This window comes from Hyperolius riggenbachi, chromosome 12 (assembly GCF_040937935.1).
Source record: "Hyperolius riggenbachi isolate aHypRig1 chromosome 12, aHypRig1.pri, whole genome shotgun sequence".
Classification (NCBI taxonomy): Eukaryota; Metazoa; Chordata; class Amphibia; order Anura; family Hyperoliidae; genus Hyperolius; species Hyperolius riggenbachi.
This window is the reverse complement of record NC_090657.1, coordinates 177460675-177483482: the sequence shown is the minus strand read 5'-3', so window position 1 is coordinate 177483482 and position 22808 is coordinate 177460675. Positions and strand designations below refer to the sequence as shown.

The 22808-nt window shown below is 46.2% G+C and overlaps 1 protein-coding gene across 3 annotated transcripts in view; it reads right to left on the bottom strand.

Annotated features, from left to right (window-relative positions):
- The window catches only part of TCFL5 (transcription factor like 5), a 51970-nt gene extending 29999 nt beyond the window's left edge, over positions 1-21971 (bottom strand). For all 3 annotated transcript variants that reach the window (XR_011025187.1, XR_011025188.1, XM_068262856.1), the window contains exons 1-3: positions 20954-21971; positions 4344-4491; positions 2601-2778 (exon numbers count right to left, since the gene is read on the bottom strand). Coding sequence is in view for 1 of the 3 variants with exons in the window: in XM_068262856.1 (XP_068118957.1) it covers positions 2601-2778; positions 4344-4491; positions 20954-21639 (1012 nt within the window). In the remaining 2 variants the exon portion in view is untranslated. The remainder of the gene's footprint in view (positions 1-2600; positions 2779-4343; positions 4492-20953) is intronic.
- Positions 21972-22808: the final 837 nt, after the last annotated feature.

The following is a 22808-nucleotide window of genomic DNA, read 5'->3' as shown; positions in this document are numbered from 1 at the left end:
TCCCATGATAGTGATACCACATGTTTGAAGTATTTTGTTATACAACAGTGGAAGATGGAACCTAGAGGGGGAAACCTTGATTTAAAATTACGTCAACTTGAGGCCAAATGGATTTATCGTTTGGGTACTTTGAATCCAGGTAGTCTGAATGAGGGATTCACATATACCCCATTTATTCAATAAATGTCAAAACAATGAGAGATAACCCTCATAAAACTAAGAAATCAGCTCACCTAAATGATGTAAGCCAAAAATATGGTCATTGATCACGATAATAAGCTTTGATGGGTACAGATGTGTAGATCGATCTATATATATATATATACATAATGCAGGAATAGCATGTAGATATACATTTGTTCTGCATGTATTGGTATTGATATGTGTTTTGTACATCCATTGAGCAATTTAGTCCCCCAGATGTGGAAAGAATGTAAATAAAGGTGTACTGGGCAATAATGATGATTGTTATAATAAAAATAATATCAGCATAACACATAGATATGAATATCCCTGGTGCGTTGGATTTTTACACTGACCTGTTAAAAGAAAGGAAAAAGAATCAATGTAAGAGCGTGGAGATGACTATAATAATAATAATATATTGCCATCTAGTATTTATTTTGTAAGGCTATTATAGCATGTGCCTGTAAACAATCCTTGCGCATATAAGCAAAGGAATGACAGCTTGCGTGTCAAGCTGGTTCCTGCAGACTTCCTGGGCGCGTTCACATTGAGTCCCATCTCGTAAAAACATGTCAATGCGGAAGATTGTATTTCCATATGCTGCAAGCAGTGATTGGCAGTATGACGCGACGGGGAGGAATGGACGGAGAACCCCTCCCTATGCTGACGTATATGGAATAAACATCGGTCGAGGTCTGGGTATCCATAGCAACGCTTCGTAATATGCAGCGATTGGAAGAAAGACAGATGGGAAGGGCGGAACGAGGTGAATCCACCAATAGGAAGCCCCCAATGTGGCATGATGCGATGAACGGCGTTTTGGCATTTAGATCATAAGCTGAGGAGCGGTTTTTGAAGGGATCTTTTATTGGATATACCGGGGGCAAGTCCGTGGACTTTGGAGGTAATAGGTTGTATTTTTAAGCATTTTTTCAATACAATGGGAAGCGATAGGCCAGCCAATGGCCATGCATAGAGAGTGATGGACAAACAATCTGACCAATAAGGATAGTGTAAAAGGAGGTGGGATTGGTTTCAATGAGAACCGCCTCCCATATAGAGTATATAAGCAGGTCAGAAAGACATTCAGTTCATTGCTGTCAGAGCAAGAGAGCACATTGCTCTCATTTATTGTTTTCTTTACATATAATGCTTTAACTTTTCTGAATGCACTAGCAACCTTTGCACTTAGCACTTTTTCCCTGACGACGACTCCAATTAGGGAGTCGAAACATGTTGGATGGGTGGGGTTTTTTGTCTTACATGTAGGAAGTTAATAGCAATTAGTCAGAGGATAGGGTCAGAGCATTATTTACAATAGTCCTTGTCATGGGCATATGTGCTCTTTAAAGTACTAGAAACCCTACTCTGTTATGTGTGCAAAATTGGTCTTGTATCACTTCCCTGGTGCTATTAGAGAAATATGTCTGGGTTTCTCTCTAGCATACCAGATGTTAGTGCTTTGATAGCCGAAGCAAGAGAAGTCTTCTCATGTGGAGGAGAAACTGCTCCAAAGGTTTCTGAAACACCGGTAGCTGACTCTGAAATCGAACTTGCGTTTAGAAATATTTTTGGTATCTATAAAGAACATAATAAAGGGTGGTGGGAGGTCTCTAGCTTCAATACATATATAAAAGAAGGTATCACAGTAGGAGCTTTAAGGAATTTGTGTATACCTCATAAACATTCTAAGAATGAAGACTTTATGAAAATTTGGAATGAACTAAAAACAAAACAAACATTAGAGTTAATGACATGCTTGCGAGATTTTGAAATAAAAACACTTGAAAATACAAACAAGAAATTAGAGGAAGCTCACAAAGAAGTGTCTAAATATAAAGACCACCCTGACTTTAAGCAATTGGAAGAAAAATTGCAAAGTAAGGTTCAGCGTCATAAAGAAGCTATTAAGGCAGATCAGACTTGTGAATTGTGTACTTCTTCACCATAGGCTGAAGCTCGGGGACACTGCATATGGAGGTGGGGGGAAGAAGAGGATGCAGGAGAAAATCAGAGGACAGCACGGCATGGAGCTGAGGGTAAAAGGAGGATGCAGGCTGACAGTGGAAGACACAGGAGAGAGCAAGACACGGGTACAGAGGGGGACACTAAAAGTACAAGGGGGTCATAGGGGCACACAAGAGGTGGATCCAGCAGAGAAAGTGGCGACAGCGGGGAAGGCAGGAGGACACACAGCACAGGAACGTGTGTGTTCACAAAAGTATAAGACATCCCCTAAAAAAAAGCCCTAGCACATCTTTTGGAGCCAAAATGAATATAAGACACTGTCTTATTTTTAGGGAAACACGATATGGAGGTGGTATCCCCATACAGGGTCATTAAAATGAGGGGATTGTGACAGATACAGGCTGCCTCTTTGGAACACTTGCAACAAAACCAGCAACAAATCCTACCTTCAATTTTACGCCAGACCTGCTCAGGCACAAGCTTATTCTGTGAGCCTAGGCTCTGCTTTGTGGGGTCGAGTTCCTGCAGGTAGCAGCGAGGGTAGCTCCTGGGCAGTGACATCTCCTGCTGCCTGGCTGCCTCCAGCAGAGGACAGAAGCTGGCACTGCTGGCAGGGGCACTGGGCTGAAAATGAAACAAGAAAAAATTATGAGGTGGAGAAAGGAAAATAAAAACGCCCAACTCTCTGCTGGATGTACCATGGAGCCCTCACAGAGAGAAATCTGGGGGTGATTTACCCAAGGAGATGTGCAAATGGACCGTGAACTGAAGATAACATTATCTCATTAGCAGCTTCAATAGTTAATCTTTAAGTGGTGAATTATACATGAGGAGGGAGGAGCATCTGTAAGGGGTGAATTATGCATGAGGAGGGAGGAGCATTATGGGGGAGTGATGTCATCTGTAAGGGGTGAATTATGCATTATGGGGGAGTGATGTCAACTGTAGGGTGAATTATGCATTATGGGGGGGTGATGCCATCTGTAAGGGGTGAATTATGCATGAGGAGGGAGGGGCATTATGGGGAAGTGATGTCATCTGTAAGGAGTGAATTATGCATGAGGAGGGAGGGGCATTATGGGGAAGTGATGTCATCTGTAAGGGGTGAATTATGCATGAGGAGGGAGGGGCATTATGAGGAAGTTATGTCAACTGTAAGGGTTGAATTATGCATGAGGAGGGAGGGGCATTATGGGGAGTGATGTCATCTGTAAGGGGTTGAATTATACATGAGGAGGGAGGGGCATTATGGGGGAGTGATGTCATCTGTAAGGAGTGAATTATGCATGAGGAGGGAGAGGCATTATGGAGGGAGTGATGTCATCTGTAAGGGGTGACTTATGCATGAGGAGGGAGGGGTATTATGGGGGAGTGATGTCATCTGTAAGAAGTGAATTATGTATGATTAGTGAGGGGCATTATGGGGGAGTGATGTAATCTATAAGGGGTTGAATTATACATGAGGAGGGAGGGGCATTATGGGGGAGTGATGTCATCTGTAAGGGGTGAATTATGCATGAGGAAGGAGGGGCATTATGGGGGAGTGATGTCATCTGTAAGGGTTGAATTATGCATGAGGAGGGAGGGGCATTATGGGGAGTGATGTCATCTGTAAGGAGTGAATTATGTATGATTAGTGAGGGGCATTATAGGGGAGTGATGTCATCTGTAAAGGGGTGAATTATGCAAGAGGAGGGAGGGGCATTATGGGGGAGTGATGTCATCTGTAAGGGGTGAATTATGCATGAGGAGGGAGGGGCATTATAGGGGAGTGATGTCATCTGTAAGGGGTGAATTATGCATAAGGAGGGAGGGGCATTAAGGGGAAGTGAGGTCATCTGTAAGGAGTGAGTTATGCATGAGGAGGGAGGGGCATTATGGGGGAGTGATGTAATCTATAAGGGGTTGAATTATACATGAGGAGGGAGGGGCATTATGGGGGAGTGATGTCATCTGTAAGGAGTGAATTATGCATGAGGAGGGAGGGGCATTATGGGGAAGTGATGTCATCTGCAAGGAGTGAATTATGTATGATTAGTGAGGGGCATTATGGGGGAGTGATGTCATCTGTAAGGGGTGAATTATACATGAGGAGGGAGGGGAATTGTGAGGAAGTAATGTCATCTGTAAGGGGTGAGTCAGGCCAGAGGAGGGAGGGGAATTGTGTTAGTTTGATCCCTCATGCTCACCTGGGTGTGGGAGAAGCCAGTGTTACCGGAAAAACTGATACGTGGGTAGGAGTATTGGAGAGTTCTTGTGTCTGCCAATGCTTCACTCTTTAGCAGGGGGGTGCTCATTTGCATCTGCTGGGATGGGTGATGAATCAGGGACATCAATCTACAGTGACAAGGTAAAAAACAACAACTTAAATTTAGAAACATAGGAGACCATTTACATCTATTGCCATATCAATAATATAAGAATGTACAGAGGCGCCAAAAGGATAAAATATGCTAAAAAGTATATATTTATGTGGTTGTAAGGTGATAGTATAACATTGGGGGATGTGGTTAAAAGTGAAGAGACTTGCAGTATGATAATTAGCATGGAAGGTGAGCTGGCTGAAATGATTATCAGTAAAAGTGTGAATACAGGATTATGCGACCATATTGTGATTACTTCCAACCCGAGAAAATTCTGTATAACAGTGACCAGATGAAAACATTCAATTAACAACTAAGAAGAGATGAAAACATTCTATTAACAAATTGTCAATGGTGTGGTGGTATAGTGGAGGGGTATAATGGTGTATATATTGGCGAGGAAAAATTAGGATGAGAGAAGTAGGGGAGAGTGCAGCTAGGGATGCCAAAGTAAACAGATTACGTGGGGTAGAAAACAGCAGCGAAGTGTGGAGTAGTAGAAGAAAGGCAGGTGTATAATAGAGGGGTAGTAAATAGATGACTGACACTTACCAGCTTGGGGTCCAATAACAGCTTGGCACCCCTGTGCTGGTGTGTCGGCGTGAGACCTTTATATAGGCAGAACCAGTGCCAATAATTCCATTAGAGTTGATTGTGGGGCCGGGGCAGAATGGGAGTGGGCGTGGGTAACCGGCTTGACGTTAGCCAATGAAGAAGCTTGGAGGGTGGAGGTAGTCTGATGGATTGTCGGAGGATGCGACTGCAATGTCGCCTTGAGCTGAGGGGGCCAGAGTAATGGGTAGTGCGGCGAAAAAAACATTGCGCCCCTTGGGGTGATTGCGCATGTGCGGGGAACGAATGTCCCCGTGCGTTATATGTAAATGGCGAGGAGGACTCCTGTGTATTTAGTGCGCAGGCGCAGTGGCGTACCTAGGGAAGATGGCGCTTATGGCAAGAACTGTAGCAGCGCCCCCTCGAGAAACCCCACAGCTGCTGGGGGGGGGGGGAGGGAATGGGGTGTTGAGTGAGGGCTAAGGAGGAAAGAGGGATAGGGGAGAGAATGAGGGGTAATGCTGGATCCACACCATACCATTTTTTGGCAGATTTACCAGCCAGATCGATTATTTTCAGCATGTCCGATCTGAGAATCGATCAATTTTTTTGAGTGATTTTCTGAACAAATGGAAATCGTTTAGAAAATCGCAAAAAAAAAATAGAGCGATTCTCAGGCTGGACATGCTGGGAATAAACGATCTGTCAGGTAAATCTGCCAAAAAATTGTATGGTGTGGATCCAGCATTAGGAGTAAAGATAAGGCTGGGGGAGGGATGAGCTGAAGAATGGGCTGTGGGGGAGGAAATGAGGGGTTGAGGAGAGTGGATGAGGGATAAGGAGTGGAATGGGGAGAGGAGGGATTAGGATGAGAGAGAGGCTTCCTATACTGAAAAGGGAAAGGGGGTGGGGGGGAGAGAGAAGAAAAGACAGCTTCCTATACTGGAAGGGGGGGGGGGGGGAGAAGAGACAGCTACCTATACTTCAGGGAGGGGGTGAGGTCCATTCATACCTACCTCGGAGGTCCTGCTGATTCAAATCACAGAAGATCAGTGGCATGCTGCTAAGGCTCCTCTGCTGTAAAATCCTCCAGCTCCATGTTGTCTATTCTGCCTCCCTCATCCACAGCTGTGGCCAGATTATCCAGCACTCATTTCCCCACCACGTGTAACACAGTTCAGTGACCGGCAAATCTGCACCTCTCCCCTTCCTGCAGCCACTCTGTAATCGTCCAGCTGGCTCTGTTTGGAGAAGCAGGAACACCAGCCAGGGGATTGTAGAGCAGCTGTAGAAGGGAAAAATGCAGATCTGCCTATTGCTATACTTTTCTGTGTTACCCGTGGTGGGGAAATTGCTGCTGGAACTGTGCACAGCAGTTGAGGAGAAGGGAGGGAAAGCAGGCAAAACGGAGCTGCAGGATTCCACAACCGAGAAGCCCTGAGCAGCAGGTCACTGATCATCTGAGCTCTGCAGTGTGATGGCAGCTCCGGTAATAGGATGACACCGCTAAAGCGAAGGGTTTGCTAAGAAGCTGCTCCGTCCCCTCACATAACGCTAAAACTCTTCCGGTGTTCTCTGCACTGCACAGGAAGGAGGAGAGACCTGCGCCCCCCCCCCCCCCCCCCCCCAAGTGCCTGGAAGGAGGCAGCACCTAGGGCATTAGCCACACCTGCACATCTCTAGATACGCGTCTGCGCAGGCGCGCCTGTGCGCCATGTAAACATGCAGCCATGTTAGTTGTGGGAAAAAGCCGGGAGTGGATTTAATGTAAGGGGCGTGCATAAAAGGAAACAAAAAAAACAACAATAAAACCAAAAAAAGATAATGTCCCATATTGTCAATCTTCAAAACTGTAGTATAGAGGTTATTTCTTCGTTGAAGAGCACATGAAATATACAAGTACATCATTATAGTATAATGCTGCCACCCAATGGTGTAAATGTAGAACGCAGGATGATTATGTATTATAAAGGGTGGTAAAGTACTTCAATTTACTGGTTATCTATGGCATGATGGAGTAATCCTCTATACTACAGGGTAACTCAAATAATGGGCCAACCAGATATTTTATAATACGGGCTCTGAAATAATATCTAGTAAGTATTCCTGCCTAACCATGGGGTCATTAAATAACTCAGGAAAACAGAGGATTACAATCGAACCTCCACACGGAGATGCCTCGCTACAAACAGCACATTACTTGCCCCACCAGGAATCAGAACACCCTGGACCATTGCTACACGGTCCTCAAGGAGGCGTGCAAACCTATTCAACAGGCTCCCCTAGGCAACTCTGACCACTGCCTAATCCATCTAATTCCAACCTACAGAAGGCACCTTGAATCATCCAAGCCAGTCCTCAGGACTGTAAGAATGTGGACAGAAGAAGCTAAGCTACAACTACAGGCCTGCTTTGACTGCACCGACTGGGCGACCCTCGAGACAGCCTGCCTGGAGGAATGGACAGAGAATGTCATCTCCTACATCAGCTTCTGCGAGGAGCTGTGCATCCCCACAAAAACCTTCAGGGCCTACCCTAACAACAAGCCCTGGTTTAACGGCAAGTTATGCCGGCTCCGGAAAATCAAGGAAGAAGCGCACAAGTCCGGAACACCAGAGGAATTCAAGGCAGCCAGATACACCCTCAAGCGTGAACTTAGCGCTGCAAGGAGGGCCTACTCCAACAAGCTGGGGCTCCGCCTACGCTCAAACAATCCACGGGAGGTCTGGCAAGGTCTTAGGGCAGCCACAAATTTCAAAACTTCTCCTCAACATGCACCCCCGAGCCTCAAACTAGCAGAAAAACTCAACAAATTCTACTGCAGGTTTGATCATCAACCAACCCTGGTAGGAGATCCGAGGGCCAACCACTGGGCACCCTCCACACCCACCTCTCCTAGTACTGGTAGTGCCCTCCCAAAACCAGCTGTGGTCCAGGTGTCAGATGTACTCAGGCACCTCCGGAAACTTAATCCTAGGAAAGCCTCTGGCCCAGACGGCGTGTCATCCATGTGCCTTAGATCCTGCGCTAGCCAGCTAGCCCCGGTGCTGACCTCCATTTTTCAGAATTCCCTGTCGGCTGGCAAAGTACCCTCCTGCCTTAAAATGTCCACCATCATTCCACTACCCAAAAAACCAGGTGTCACGGATCTCAACAACTACAGACCCGTGGCCCTTACCTCAACTGTCATGAAGATCCTTGAAAAACTAGTCCTCACCCATCTGAAAAACTCCACCAACGCTCTCCTAGATCCACTTCAATTTGCATACAGGGCAAACAGGTCCGTAAAGGATGCCATTAACATCAGTCTGGCATACATTATGGAACATCTGGACAGACCCAACACCTACACCAGGATCCTCTTTCCTGGACCAAACATGGCGGCATACCTATGGGTATAGGCTCCGCCCCCGAACCCTGATAGGACAGCTCACTAATAAAACCTTTGAACCCACCCCCTCAAGCCTTTCTTTTTTTCTGTCCTCGAACGGACATGTTCACTATATTTTTTTCTTTTATTATTTACGTTTTTTTCCTTTTTTCCTTTTCCATTTAGGTACTTTGTTAGTTTTACCTGTGCAGGGGTGCCGTGCGGGTTCAGCCTCTCCCGTATTGTGCTGCTCGAAGTCCTTAAATAGGACATAGGAGCACCCTCTCTCCCCACATAGCTGGAGACTTTCTCCCAGGTCCACGCCGCCGCTGCCGCCATTGCGCCGCTGTCTCTATTGACCAGGCGCATGAAGATAGAGAGGAAGAGGAGGTCTCGCGTATCGCGAGAACTGGGGCGACAGCGCTGATTGGCCGGGGGGTACGCGTACAGCGTCATGACGTCACCCGGAAATTAAAAGGAGCATGGAGGGCTGTGTTTGCCGGCATCTGCAGCGGTGGGTAGCGTTTCTTTGCGCTGGGAACACTTGTTTGCGGCCAGGCAACGGTCACTGGACGGGATCCGGGCCACGTGGAGCATTGACAGGAAAGATCTGCTTCTGGACCAGGTATGAGGCGATAGCCAGATGATTGAATCAATCTGTAAAGGGCATTGTCATACTGATATGTGGTGTGCTTAAAGTTATAGCCTATGCTTATCTCTCTTAAACAGAGATGGAAGCTACTGGGCAAGTGGTGGAGATGGAGGAGGAGGTGGACAGGTAACAAGCTGCTAAATGCAGCTTTCTCTGTTCTCCTCACCTAGGGTGTATTTATTTCCCCTGCACAGGGTTCCCCTGGTTTAAAAGAGTGCCTTATTTTTCCGTCCTAAATGGAACGGATAGTTTCTGAGTGGAACATATCTTATTCTTATGTCTCCACAGTCCAGGGGAAGGAGGAAACGCTCAGAGAGAACAGGAGCAGCGGTCCTCTTCTATCAAGTCGAATGCCCGCCCAAGATCCAAAGAAAGAGAGCATAAGTCTACTTCAAAAAAGAGAGACTCATATGAAAGGAGAGACAAGTCTGCATCTAGAAGGGGATCCTCAAGGGACTATCATCATAGGAGCCGGTCCCGTAGCAGAAGTCCCAGGAGACGTTATGGGGATGCAAGGAGAACATCTCCCAGGCGTCAATCCAGAAGGTCCAGATCTGTTCACAGACAGGATAAGAGGAGACGTTCCCCTTCCTATTATGCTTACAGACATGATCCTCAAAGGGACTATTATGGTTACAGGTCCCCAAGAGGGCCGCGCAGACTATGGACTATTTCTCCTGAGTCAGACGGAGTTCCTCCGTTTCAGAGGCCTGGGCAAGCGGAATGTTGGTCATGTACAAAGCCAGCATTACCAGATAAGAAAGTCTGTGAGGCTTGTTTTCTGGAATTAGGGCGAGAAAAGGAGTCTGATAACCAGCAAGTACTAGCCTATATTCAGCAGGCGGTCCAGGAAACCTTTCAAAATATGGCCTCCCAGCTTCCAGGCTCCTCTGCAGCTGTTCAGGGTCTGGTAACAGATGTAGCTCCCCAGACAGATGCACCTCCTGTTGGTTTAGATTTTTCTCTTGTTCCAGCATTTCTTACAGCAATAAAGTCGGCAATAGATTGGCGGGAGGAAGATGATGCGTCACAAGAACCGGATAAATATTATCCACACTTAGATCAGAAACCGCAAGTTTTTCCTTTAATGAAGGTCATAAAGGATGTGGTTTTGAATGAATGGAACAAAGTGGAGCAGAAACCTTCCTTAAACAATAGATTCGCAAAGCTATATCCGTTGGGACAGGAAGACTTGAAGTTGTTTGAGTCAGCCCCCATCGTGGATGCATCAGTCGCACGTCTGGCGAAGCATGTGACTCTGCCATTGGAGAACGCCATAGCCTTCAAGGATCCACTTGAAAGAAAGATGGATGTAGACATCAAGAAGGCCTTCCTGGCGGCAGGTGCAGCCTGTAGGCCGGCGGTGGCTCTAACATCACTAGCAAAAGCCACGAAAGTGTGGGTAGAAAACATCGAGACGGCTCTGAACAACGGCACAGACAAACAGGAGATAATAAAGGCCCTATATGAGTTGAAGTTATCTGGAGATTTTATGGGTGAGGCTGCCATTGATGTGATTAGAGCATCGGCAAGAGCAATGTTATGGAACATCACGACTAAGAGGGCTTTATGGTTAAAGCCATGGGCAACCGATCAAGCTTCTAAGTCAAATTGGTGCAAGATTCCATTTGACGGAACTCATCTCTTTGGGCCTCAGATGGACTCGGCGATTGCCAAAGTGACAGGGGGAAAGTCGGGCCTGATCCCTCAGGATAAGAGACAAAGACCTAGACAGCCGGCTTCTAGGAGAAGCTTCTCTAATAGATACCAACAATCAAAATCATACAGGCCAGGAAGGCAATTTGGAAGAAATTGGAAGGGTACCCAGTCTTCCTTCCTGAAGGGAAACAAGTCTAAGATCTCCTCTGATTCCCAGCAAGGCCAGAAGCGGTTTTGATGGGACGCCCACTCAGGGTCATCCAGTAGGGGCCAGGCTTCAGCTCTTCTGGAGGTCTTGGGTGGAAAGTATCAAAGATCCTTGGGTAATAGGGACACTAAGGAGAGGACACTGCTGGAAATTCAACAGAAGGCCTCCACAGAACAAGTTTGTGTCCACAAAAATGCCTCCAGGAAGAAACAAGTCATCTTCTCTAAGGGAATACGTTCAATCCCTGAGGAAGGAGCAGGCGATTATTCTAGTCCCATCCCGGGAACGCTTCGCTGGAATTTACTCACCTCTTTTTCTGGTTCCAAAGGCATCAGGAGGATGGAGACCAGTCCTAGACTTAAAGTTTCTGAACAACTATATAAAGACCAGGCACTTCAAGATGGAATCTCTCCAGTCCATTATACCGATGGTGGCCATAGGCGACTGGATGTCCACTATAGATCTTTCAGATGCCTACCTGCACATACCAATAAGAGAAGATTACCAGAGGTTCCTCAGGTTCTGTGTAGAAGGAGAACATTACCAGTTCAGATGTCTACCTTTCGGGCTGTCAACAGCTCCAAGGACATTTACAAAGATCCTCCTACCCGCAATAGCATGGATGAGAATCCAGGGCTTACAAGTATATCACTATCTGGACGATATTCTGTTGTTACACCAGAGCAAGGAGAAATTGGTCCTACATCAGATGCGGCTGCTGGAATTCCTACAGTCCCTAGGATGGATAATCAACTTCAGGAAAAGTCAGCTGATACCCTCTCAGGACATGATATTTCTGGGGGCGAGATTCCTAACCCTCAGGAACCAAGTGTGTCTACCAGATCAGAAGCAGGCATTAATTCAGCAGAAGGTATTCAGAGCATTGTCAGCATCCCACTTGTCGGCAAGAGAGTGCTTGAGTTTGTTGGGAACACTATCCTCCACGATCCCAATGGTAAAGTGGGCTCATTGGCACTTGAGGGAGTTCCAGTACTTCTTCCTGAAAAAGTGGAACAAGACGTCTCTTCTCCAGCAATTCAGGTTGTCAGCGGAAGTAAGAAGATCACTTCTGTGGTGGACCAAGAGAGTGAATCTGATAAACAGTCTTCAGATACAGCCGGAAGTTCCAATAATAGTCACGACAGATGCAAGTTTGGACGGTTGGGGAGCCCATTGTGGAGAATTCCAGTGTCAGAACAGATGGGATTCAAGACAAATAGGTGTGCCCTCGAATCTCCTCTAACTCAGAGCTACTTTCCTAGCTCTAAAAGCCTTTCGGCACCTGATCTACGGGAAATCGATGTTATTGCAAATAGACAATATAACGGCAGTAGCACACATCAGGAGACAAGGAGGAACAAGAAGCTTTTCCCTGCTGAGGGAAACGGAACGTCTGATGCTATGGGCACAGAAAAATCTTGCCAACCTGTCCGCATCTTATCTTCCAGGGGAGAAGAATGTCTTAGCAGATCGCCTGAGCAGACGTTTCATGGATCCCCACGAATGGTCACTGGACATGAAGGTGTTCCTCCAAATAACCAGGAAATGGGGAGAAACTCAAATAGACCTTTGGGCATCATTTCAGAACAGGAAAGTGGAGAGGTTCTTCTCACGCTGGCATCATGCAGCGGCGGCAGGGATAGATTGTCTGGTGCAGAGGTGGAACTTCACCCTGGGTTATGCATTTCCACCCTTCCCTCTAATTCCCAGATTCCTCCAAAGACTTTACAAGGAGTCTTGCATGATCATCGCTATTCTGCCATACTGGCCGAGGAGACCGTGGTTTGCCCTGGCACTACTGATGAGTGTGGAGGAGCCGATGACACTACCATCATCTCACAACCTCTTGTCGCAGGGGAATCTACTCCATCCAGGGGTAGACAAGCTGAGTTTAACGGCATGGAAGCTGAAAGGAAGAGGTATTTAGGCCTAGGCTGCTCTATCGGAGTGGTGGACACACTTCTGAAGGCAAGAAAGACTTCTACCAACTCGACCTATTATAGGATCTGGGAAAAGTTTACAGCTTTCGCCTTTGAAAAAGGGTTTAGCGTCTTAACTCCAGAGGTGCAGCACATACTAGACTTTCTGCAATCAGGAGTGGAAAAGGGGCTAAGTGTATCAGCGATAAAAGTCCAGGTGTCAGCACTGTCAGCGCTAACGGGAAATCGTTGGGCAACACATTCTTTAGTGATACAGTTCATTCAAGCAGTATTCAAGATGAGTCCTCCAAGGAAACCGTTCTTCCCCAAATAGGACCTGTCTTTAGTGCTAGAGGCTCTCTCATCACCTCCATTCTATCCATTGGAAAATGTCTCTTTGGAAAATCTGTTATTAAAAACAGTCTTCCTGACGGCAATAGCTTCTGGAAAGAGGGTCTCGGATCTACAAGCCTTGGGCTGTTCAAGCAACTTATTAGAGTTTTTTCCCAGACAGAGTGGTCATTAGGCCTGTACTGCAGTTTATCCCCAAGGTGTCATCGTCTTTTCATGTCAATCAAGAGTTGGTTTTGCCCAATTTCATTTCAGAAGGGATATGTCACCCTTTGGACGTAGGCCAATCTATTAGAGCCTTCCTGGATGCCTCTGCATCTTTCAGGAATTCAGATCACCTATTTATAAATTACCAGGGGCCTAGGAAAGGTAGAGAGGTGTCAGCAAGAACTATTTCCTCCTGGTTGGTTAAGATCATTAAAAAATGTTATGCCTTAAAGGGTTTGCCAGTACCGAATGAAGTGCATGCTCATTCGACCAGGGTTATGTCTGCCTCCTGGGCGTGTTTTTCGAAAGTATCGGTTGAATCAATTTGTAAAGCGGCCAGTTGGTCATCTGTACATACTTTCATGCATCATTATCATGTTGATCCTGCTTCTCTAACTACGGTTGACTTTGGGAAAGCAGTGCTTGCAGTATAAATAAATTTTGTATTTTGCTTAAGTCCCTCCCTCTTGTGTGATTTGTTATATCCCATAGGTATGCCGCCATGTTTGGTCCAGGAAATCGGAAAATTGTTTACTTACCTTCCGTAATTTTCCTTTCCTGGATCAAACGATGGCGGCATACGAATCCCTCCCTCTTGTCCATTCGAGGACTGATTTTCACCAGAATGGCTTGAGGGGGTGGGTTCAAAGGTTTTATTAGTGAGCTGTCCTATCAGGGTTCGGGGGCGGAGCCTATACCCATAGGTATGCCGCCATCGTTTGATCCAGGAAAGGAAAATTACGGAAGGTAAGTAAACAATTTTCCGATTTCTGGATTTTAGCTCTGCTTTCAATACGATCTACCCGAAAATCCTGTATAACAACTTAGCGCAACTTGGGCTTGACGGAAATCTCTGCACTTGGATCAAGGACTTCCTTACAAACAGGACGCAACAGGTCAAATTTGGCAGCTGCCTCTCCCAAATGAGGACCATTAATACTGGCGCCCCCCAAGGCTGTGTACTGTCTCCGATTCTGTTTTTCCTGTATACAAACAAACAGATGCACCTCAACCGCTGACTGCGTTAAGGTAATTAAATTTGTGGACGACACCACCATCCTTGGTCTCATCAGTGGAGAGGACGAACGCACCTACTGCAGTGAGATTGAGCGAATCTGCAACTGGTGTAAGGACAACATGCTTGTCCTAAACGCTGCAAAGACAGTCGAGTTGGTTATCGACTTCAGGAAATGCCCCTCCCCACTCAGCCCGGTATTCATCGAAGGCACTGAAGTCACCAGAGTATCAAGTGTTCGGTTTCTGGGCACTACCATCACCAACGACTTGAGATGGAGTGAAAACACCACTAAATGCCTAAAGAAGGCGCAGCAACGACTGTTCTTCCTAAGACAGCTCAGGAAGTTTGGTATGCTGCAGGAACTGTTATCAAGCTTCTACACTGCCACCATCGAGTCAATCCTGTGCTCATCTATCATCGTGTGGTATGGTGGAGCCACGAGCGACAGGTACAGACTACAAAGAGTAATCAAGGCAGCGGAAAGAATCATTGGGTCACCCCTGCCACCTCTGGACCTCCTCCACGCATCCAGATTGAAAACAAGGGCGTACAGGATCACGAATGACCCGCACCATCCCGGCAGCCGCTTCTTCAATCGCATGCGCTCGGACCATCGTTACAGGGCTATTTCCACAAAAACCTCCAGGCACAGGAACTCCTTTTTCCCCCAAGCAGTGTGCCTTCTGAACTCAAGTCACACACATAGAAAAACTAAATAGCACATCTGTGACCCAGGCCTAAATAAATATGTACTTATTCCGAGGTTCCGCACGTAGTTTTGCACTACAATACCTTAAATTCTTTGTCTGCACTAAGTTGTTTTAATGTCTTTGTCTGTTCGTCATTGCATGCGTTGCACTACTATGTTTTTGCCGCTTTGTACTATGCTCTATGCCGATGTGTACCACAAACAATTCCGAGTGTGGCAACTGCTGCACTTGGCGAAATAAATCTGATTCTGATTAAAGACATATTTCCAATCATGGATTGTAGATTTATGGACAGAAGGATCCAATTTCCAATATATATCATTGTCCCATGTAGTTGTCCATTTATATCTATAAACCTCTTTATCCTGAGATATCATTAAGGCATCTGAATACTGTATTATATATGATCGTCATTCCTGTATAAATCGGTTTGACCTCCATATTACCTTGTTTATTGTTAACCAATTTATATCTTGCTATGATATTACGCAACTCCCAAATAATTGGCCATTACCCTATTTGCTGATAAGAGAAGGTATATATTCTCAAATAAAAGGGGTATAGGTAAAACCGTCATTCAAACCGCCTGGATTAAGAGTTCCCAGGGGGTAGATCCACTTGGCTTCCAGTTGCCGGAGTTTCATATCCAGGTTACCACCTCTTGGTCCCATCTTCCATTGTTGAATCACAAAATATTTTAACCACTTCAGCCCTCAGTCGTTTTCACTTTATGCATCCGAGCAATGTTCACCTCCCATTCATTAGCCTATAACTTTATCACTACTTATCATAATGAACTGATCTATATCTTGTTTTTTCCGCCATTAATTAGGCTTTCTTTGGGTGGTAAATTTTTCTAAGAGCTACCTTACTGTAAATGCATTTTAACAGTAAGAATAAGAAAAAAACAGAAAAAAATCATTATTTCTCAGTTTTCGGCCATTATAGTGTTAAAATAATACATGCCTCCATAATTAAAACCCACGTATTGTATTTGCCCATTTGTCCCGGTTATTACACCATTTAAATGATGTCCCTATCACAATGTATGGCGACAATATTTTATTTGGAAATAAAAATGCATTTTTTTACGTTTTGCATCCATCACGATTTACAAGCTTATAATAATAAAAAAAAATAGAAATATTTCATCTTTACATAGATATTTAAAAAGTTTAGACCCTTAGGTAAATATTTGTGTTTTTTTTTTTATTGTAAGGTTTTCTTTTTTTTTATTATTAAACATTTTATTTGGGTATTTTTGGGAGGGTGGGAAGTAAATAGTAATTTTTAAATGTAAATATAGGTTGTTTTTTTGTTTTTGTTTTAACCACTTCAGGATTCTGCGTACGCATAAGTACGCCCCTGAATCCTGAAGCATGTCAGTTCACGGAGGGTGTCTCCGTGAACACCCTGCGAGCCTCCGATCGCGGCTCGCAGGGTAAATGTAAACACGCGGGGAACATCTTCCCCGCTGTTTACATACATACGGCGCTGCGATCAGGCCCCCCCAGCAGGACATCCCCCTAGTGGGGAAAAAAAAAAAGGGGGGGGGGGGAAGTCTGATCGCCCTGCCTGCTATCTCATCTGTGCTGCGGGCTGAAGAGCCCTCGCAGCACAGATCATCCAAACCACCCGAAACCCGGAAGTGGTTAATGTACGGTAGATGTAGTTTTACTTTTTGGCCACAAGATGGCAACCTTAGGTTTGTTTACATGACATCACTCTAAAGGTGGCCATACACTGGCCCGATTTGCGCCCGTTTCGACAGCAGATTCGATCACTGGGATCGAATCTGCTGCCAATCGTTCACGCTACACGCCGAATTTCGATCCATTCCGTCCGATCCCGTCGATCGTGCCGTGCGGAAAATAACGGTCGATCGCCCGCGGGTAAAGAGCGCATCGCTAGCGGCGTTCGAGTGCCCGACGACCGACGCAATAGAGCCGCATACATTACCTGCTCCGCCGGCGCGACTCCCGTGTCTCCGCTCTTCTCCGTCTTCGCTCTGGTCTGCTCTGGTCTCCGGCATGCTTCCCTTCTTCCTGTCCCGGCAGGAAGTTTAAACAGTAGAGCGCCCTCTACTGTTTAAACTTCCCCCAGACAGGAAGAAGGGAAGCATGCCAGAGACCAGAGCGGAGACGGAGAAGAAGAGCGGTGACCGGGGGCAGTCGCACCAGCGGAGCAGGTAATGTATGCGGGCGGGGGGAGCGGCGGCAGCACCACCACAACAGATTGCGATCGGTTTCAGGCTGAAATCGGTTCACAATCTGTTTGCAGTAAAGGTAGCCATACGATCCCTCTCTGATCAGATTCGATCAGATAGGGATCTGTCTGTTGGTCGAATCTGATGGCAAATCGACCAGTGTATGGCTACCTTTAGCGTAACATATACGCTTTGAGGGACGTAGGGGACGTAGAAGGCAGAAAAGGCAAGGCTTCTGAGAGAAGCTGTCGCTTTTTCTGCGGGGGAGAGGAATCAGTGATCGGGCACCATGGCCAGATTCATTGATTCCTGGGCTAATGATCTGCGGCCGAGAGCGCGCGTGCAATCGTCCACGGGAGCGCACATGGCCTCTTGGACATAGCTCTACCTCCAGGAGGACAAAGTGGTTAAACACGAGGAATCCCCTCCATGTTTTTCCGTAAAGTGGCAGGATACTGGTGTATCTTTGGGATTTTTTATGTTGCCAAGATGTTCTAAAATCCTCTGTTTTACTTGGCGTGTCGCCTCCCCTATGGGCATCCTATGGCGTAGACTACGCCTTCTGTTTCACAATTAAAGAAGTCCAGAATTTCAAAATGTATCCCATTCTTTGGAGCTTGGAAACTCTTACATGCGTTTACATTTGCGCAGGCTTTACACTTCCTGCACCCCCTTCAGGGGTCTGTCTAACCACGTCTTTTTCACTGGTTTCTTGGACACTGGTAGAAATTAATGTGTTAAGTCATCACCAATATTTCTCCCTCGTCAATATGTAAAAAGCGGGTTCTGTGGTAGTATTCCACTTAATTGGGGGTCGAGTTTCAGGATTGACCAATTCTTTTTTACTATCCTCTTGATTTCATCTGCCTGTGTGGAGAAGGTATTGACAATGCGCATCGTTACCTCCTTTTGATCCTGATCTCTCTTTTTCAGGATCATTAAATCCTCCCTTTTGGTTTCTTGTGCTCTTTCCTTTGCCTCAACAATTATATTGCCAGGATAGCCCCTTTCCTTGAATCTTCTATGGAGACTCATACATTCAGGTTCAAAATCTTCAGGACTTGAGCAATTTCTCCTTGCTCTGAGGTACTGACCTCTTGGGATCCCCTTTTTAAGGGGTACCGGATGGTGGCTCTTCCATGCAAGAAGAGTTTGTGGAGGTATCTTTGCGATAGATTTTAGTCTCAAGTTTTCCCTCATCTGTTCTTGTAATCTGTACATCCAACAAACTCAGGGAGGTCTGATCAATTTCATATGTAAAGAACATTCCAATACAGTGGCGTAGCTTAGGAGCTTGGGGCCCTGGTGCGAGTTATACATGGGGCCCCCCCAGCACTTTATACATAAAAATTGAGACGTTGCACCAAAAACTGCCAAGGACAACCACAGTGTCAGAGGTGCAAGAAGGGTATTGGGAGCAGCTTGTTAACGATTATCATTCAAAGCATCTATTGAAGTGATTATTACAAGCACAGGACCAATAGAGAGCTAATGCTGCAGTTGAGGGAGGGCCCTACGGGGCCCCTCTGGCCCCGATGCGGTGGCTACCTCTGCAACCCGTATTGCTGCGCCACTGTTCTAATACTATTTTGATTCAGAATCTCAACAAAATTCACAAACATGGTCCTGGGGCCATCCCTTAGTGTGAACACGTCATCTATGAAACGACCCCAGAACAAAACATGCGAGGTATATGCAGCCAGGTCCTCACCAAAAACTATGGTGTCCTCAAACCAACCAAGAAAAAAATTTGCATAGGAAGGGGCACACGATGTGCCCATAGCACATTCTCTTTTTTGCAGGTAGAATTTATTTTGAACAGAAAGTAGTTGTGGGTCAATATAAAATGCAGGAGGTCAATAATAAATCTAAAGTGTTCGTCCAAGTGGACGCTTCTAGACCTTAAAAATATTTCACTGCTTCAATGCCTAGATCGTGTCTAATGTTGTTGTATAAAGATTCTACATCGATAATTGTCTCAGCTAGCTATGTCAGTGCCCGTCCCCTGCAATCCGGTGACAATAATAAGCCGAGTCTGCTTCAGGTCCTGTTGTGTCATTAACCCATTAGTAAGTAACTTCAATAGATTATCTTGTTTGAGATAAGTGCATCGCTTTTGACCTCAGTTAGCAAAATTCGTTGTGCTGTAAATTTTTGGAATGCTTTGATCTCTCTCCACCACAATCAGAAGCCACTCACCAGATGCGATGAACACCAGGGTCTAGTAGCGCGTTGGGGTTATTCCCAGGCCACCCCAGACCTCCACAATCCATGTCCTATTCCACCTTCAATATCCCATTTATGGCCAACGTGATAACGTCAAATAAAAACCTCTCATAGTGTAATACTGTAAAACTATTTAAGAGCGGTGAGGTGGAGGCTGTGCGCGCAGAAGCCGACCACACACTGTGAGGACAGCACATCGAGAGCAGCTAGCTGAGGCGATGTTTTAAAGATGCGCCGGAGTGGACACGGGACGGGACGCCACTGCCACACAGAGAGTGGGACACAGCTGGGCTATTAGCCCGATAGGATTACACAACTTCTGATTACAGGAGTGCGCATTATTGGCACAGGGCATTATCGCATACTATATGGTTTTACAGTATGATTGTTTTTATATTGTATTTTTTATGAGGATACTGGATTAAACATTTGAACCACTTGCTGCTGGAAAATCTATTGATTCAATGAAACTCTAGACCCACCTGGATTTGAGGTGGATGATATCTGGTGAGCTGCTATTTTAAAGTGACTGTGTATATGTTTGTGCACAGAGTGAAGCACTGGTGAAGCACTAAGCACTTGGTGTTTGTTTGATCGATTGCAATCCAACAGTAATGCACTATGTTGAGTTTCTGTTGATCTTACAGAGTTAGCAGTACAGATGAAGAGGAGCGCTGTCATTTTACATTAATAACAATATTTTACAAGTTATTTAACTGTTAGCAGCACCACCCAGCATCAAAGTGACACTACAATATGTACTCTGCAGTAGGTACTAGAAGGCTGCATCCAGCACCTGAGCTGCTGGCTGGGCATCCAGCTCCTGGGCCGCTGGCTGGGTATCAGAGCTGGCTGGGCATCCAGCTCCTGGACCACTGGCTGGGCATCCAGCTCCTGGGCAGCTGGCTGGGCAACCAGCTCCTAGGCAGCTGGCTTGGGTATCACAGTTGGCTGGGCATCCAGCTCCTGAGCCTCTGGCTTGGGTATCAGAGCTGGCTGGGCATCGAGCTCCTGAGCCGTTGGCTGGGCACCCAGCTCCTGGGCCTCTGGCTTGGGTATCAGAGCTGGCTGGGCATCCAGCTCCTGGGCCTTTGGCTTGGGTATCGGAGCTGGCTGGGCATCCAGCTCCTGGGCCTCTGGCTTGGGTATCAGAGCTGGCTGGGCATCCAGCTCCTGGGCCTCTGGCTTGGGTATCAGAGCTGGCTGGGCATCCAGCTCCTGGGCCTTTAGCTTGGGTATCAGAACTGGCTGGGCATCCAGCTCCTGGGCCTCTGGCTTGGGTATCAGAGCCTTTCAGAAGATAAAGCTTGTACCAAAATTGGTTGACAACATTCTTAATAGAAATAATATGTTCTCACATGCAAGAGTCCGCCATCTCCTGGCTCCTGGGACCTTCAGATTGGAGTGTGTTGAACCTGTCCTCTAGACGTACACGAGCCGGACACAGGAGTCTGGAATCCGACACTTGAGCTAAATTTTCTTTCTCCTTATTTGCTTCAGTGCTGTCGTTTCTCACTTTTGGATTGCTCTCCCAAGAGGAATCACCTCCAGCCTCACTTGGAGTTTCCTCAGCTGTGTTACTACACCCTAAAGACATGTTGGATTCGCTCAAAATAATCATTCGCACTGCCTCAAAATCCCTGTTGCCTAAATACTGGCTAGAACCTATAGTGCTGCATTCGGGTGTCAGTGAGGGTTGGCAAAGAGTAGGGTGAACATTTCGACACCCGGCACTGCTTTGGCTTGTTAGAGTGGACTGATACGGAGAAACATGGGAGGAGCTACTAATAGGGTAAAAAGCTGAACTAGCCCTCGTTCTCTCCATATTGCTTTCATTAGGCTCAGCTTCTATTTGAGAATGGAGGATTTGCTGAAGTTGAGTGTATTCGTCTTCAGACATCGCTCCCAAGTTTAGGTCTGCAGAGGTAAAACTTACTTCCTGTTCACTGACTGGCTTGTCCACCTCCCCAGAGGAAGACGCAACGTCTGAGGGCAAGGCTTGGCTGTTGGACGTCTTAACCCAGGAACGGGCAGGGCTAAACATCACTGGAACATCCAATACAAATCAAACGAACCAGAACGGGGCTTAAAAATCAACAACACGAGACCCCAAAAAAGGACTGGCGGAAGGACCTTACAGACACTCCAAGATGAAAATAACTAGTAAATGGTAGAAGCAGCAGAAATAAAGGCAGTCATCTGTAAAAATATCACAAAACTGAAACAAAGTCTATCTGCTTTGATACATTGTATAGCGGCAGAACAGCTGAGAAACAACAAAAGGCTGTGGAAAAACCCCAAATAACTCTGAAATCATAAAATAAACTCTAAATAAAGTAACTGGTAATACTAAAAACACAATTTTTAAAGACATATAAATATAATACCTAAAGTCAATGTGCCCCTGAAAACTGACTGCACAATCCAATAGGTGAGATTTTGGGAATCTTTATGCAGTCAATTCCTACCAGGGGCAATAATAAGTCATATTGGGGGAATGGGGAGCAAAACTCCGGAGGAGAAATGAGGGCTTTACCCTACAAGAGGAGTCACAAAACGGGAATCCGCGGGGGTTTAACGACTAAACAACCGTCCTCTCGTGACGGCAACGGTGTTATAGCCCCGCCCACAGCTGCATCGCGGCTGCGCATAGGCCTCCCCTTGCTTTACGGGGCTCGGAGGAGTGGAGTGAGCAGGGGGCGGGGAGGACGGGGCCTAGGGGCGTCTCTCCACACCCGGGAAACGGACAAGCTGCCTCTCTGGGGCAAACTGCGTTAGCTGCCCTGACCACGGGTGACGTAGCAGCTACTGCGACCTGACGCAGGAAGCCTACTTGCGGACGCACGATATGACGTCACTGCGCAGCGACTCTAAATGGTAGAGGAGGGCAGATACGTTGGAGCCAGGAGCAGCTGCCCGCAACAGCCAATCAGGCTTCAGCTGTTAAAAAAAAAGCAAGACGTGATTGGCTGCTGTAGCTGAGTGCATGAATCCTGCTTAGCTAGCTGCAGCTGTGTGTGAATTCCAACACCTGTTTTATGTAAATTTAAGCAGATTAGAATTGGGCCCATCAATAGCGTTAGCTTAAAAACTATGTTTGGTTCAGATTCTAATGTACATATATTTGCATATAATTAACATGGAAATTGCATCAACTCAAATTATTAATATGTCTCAACCTGTGGTTTATGGAAACATTAACAATAAATCCAA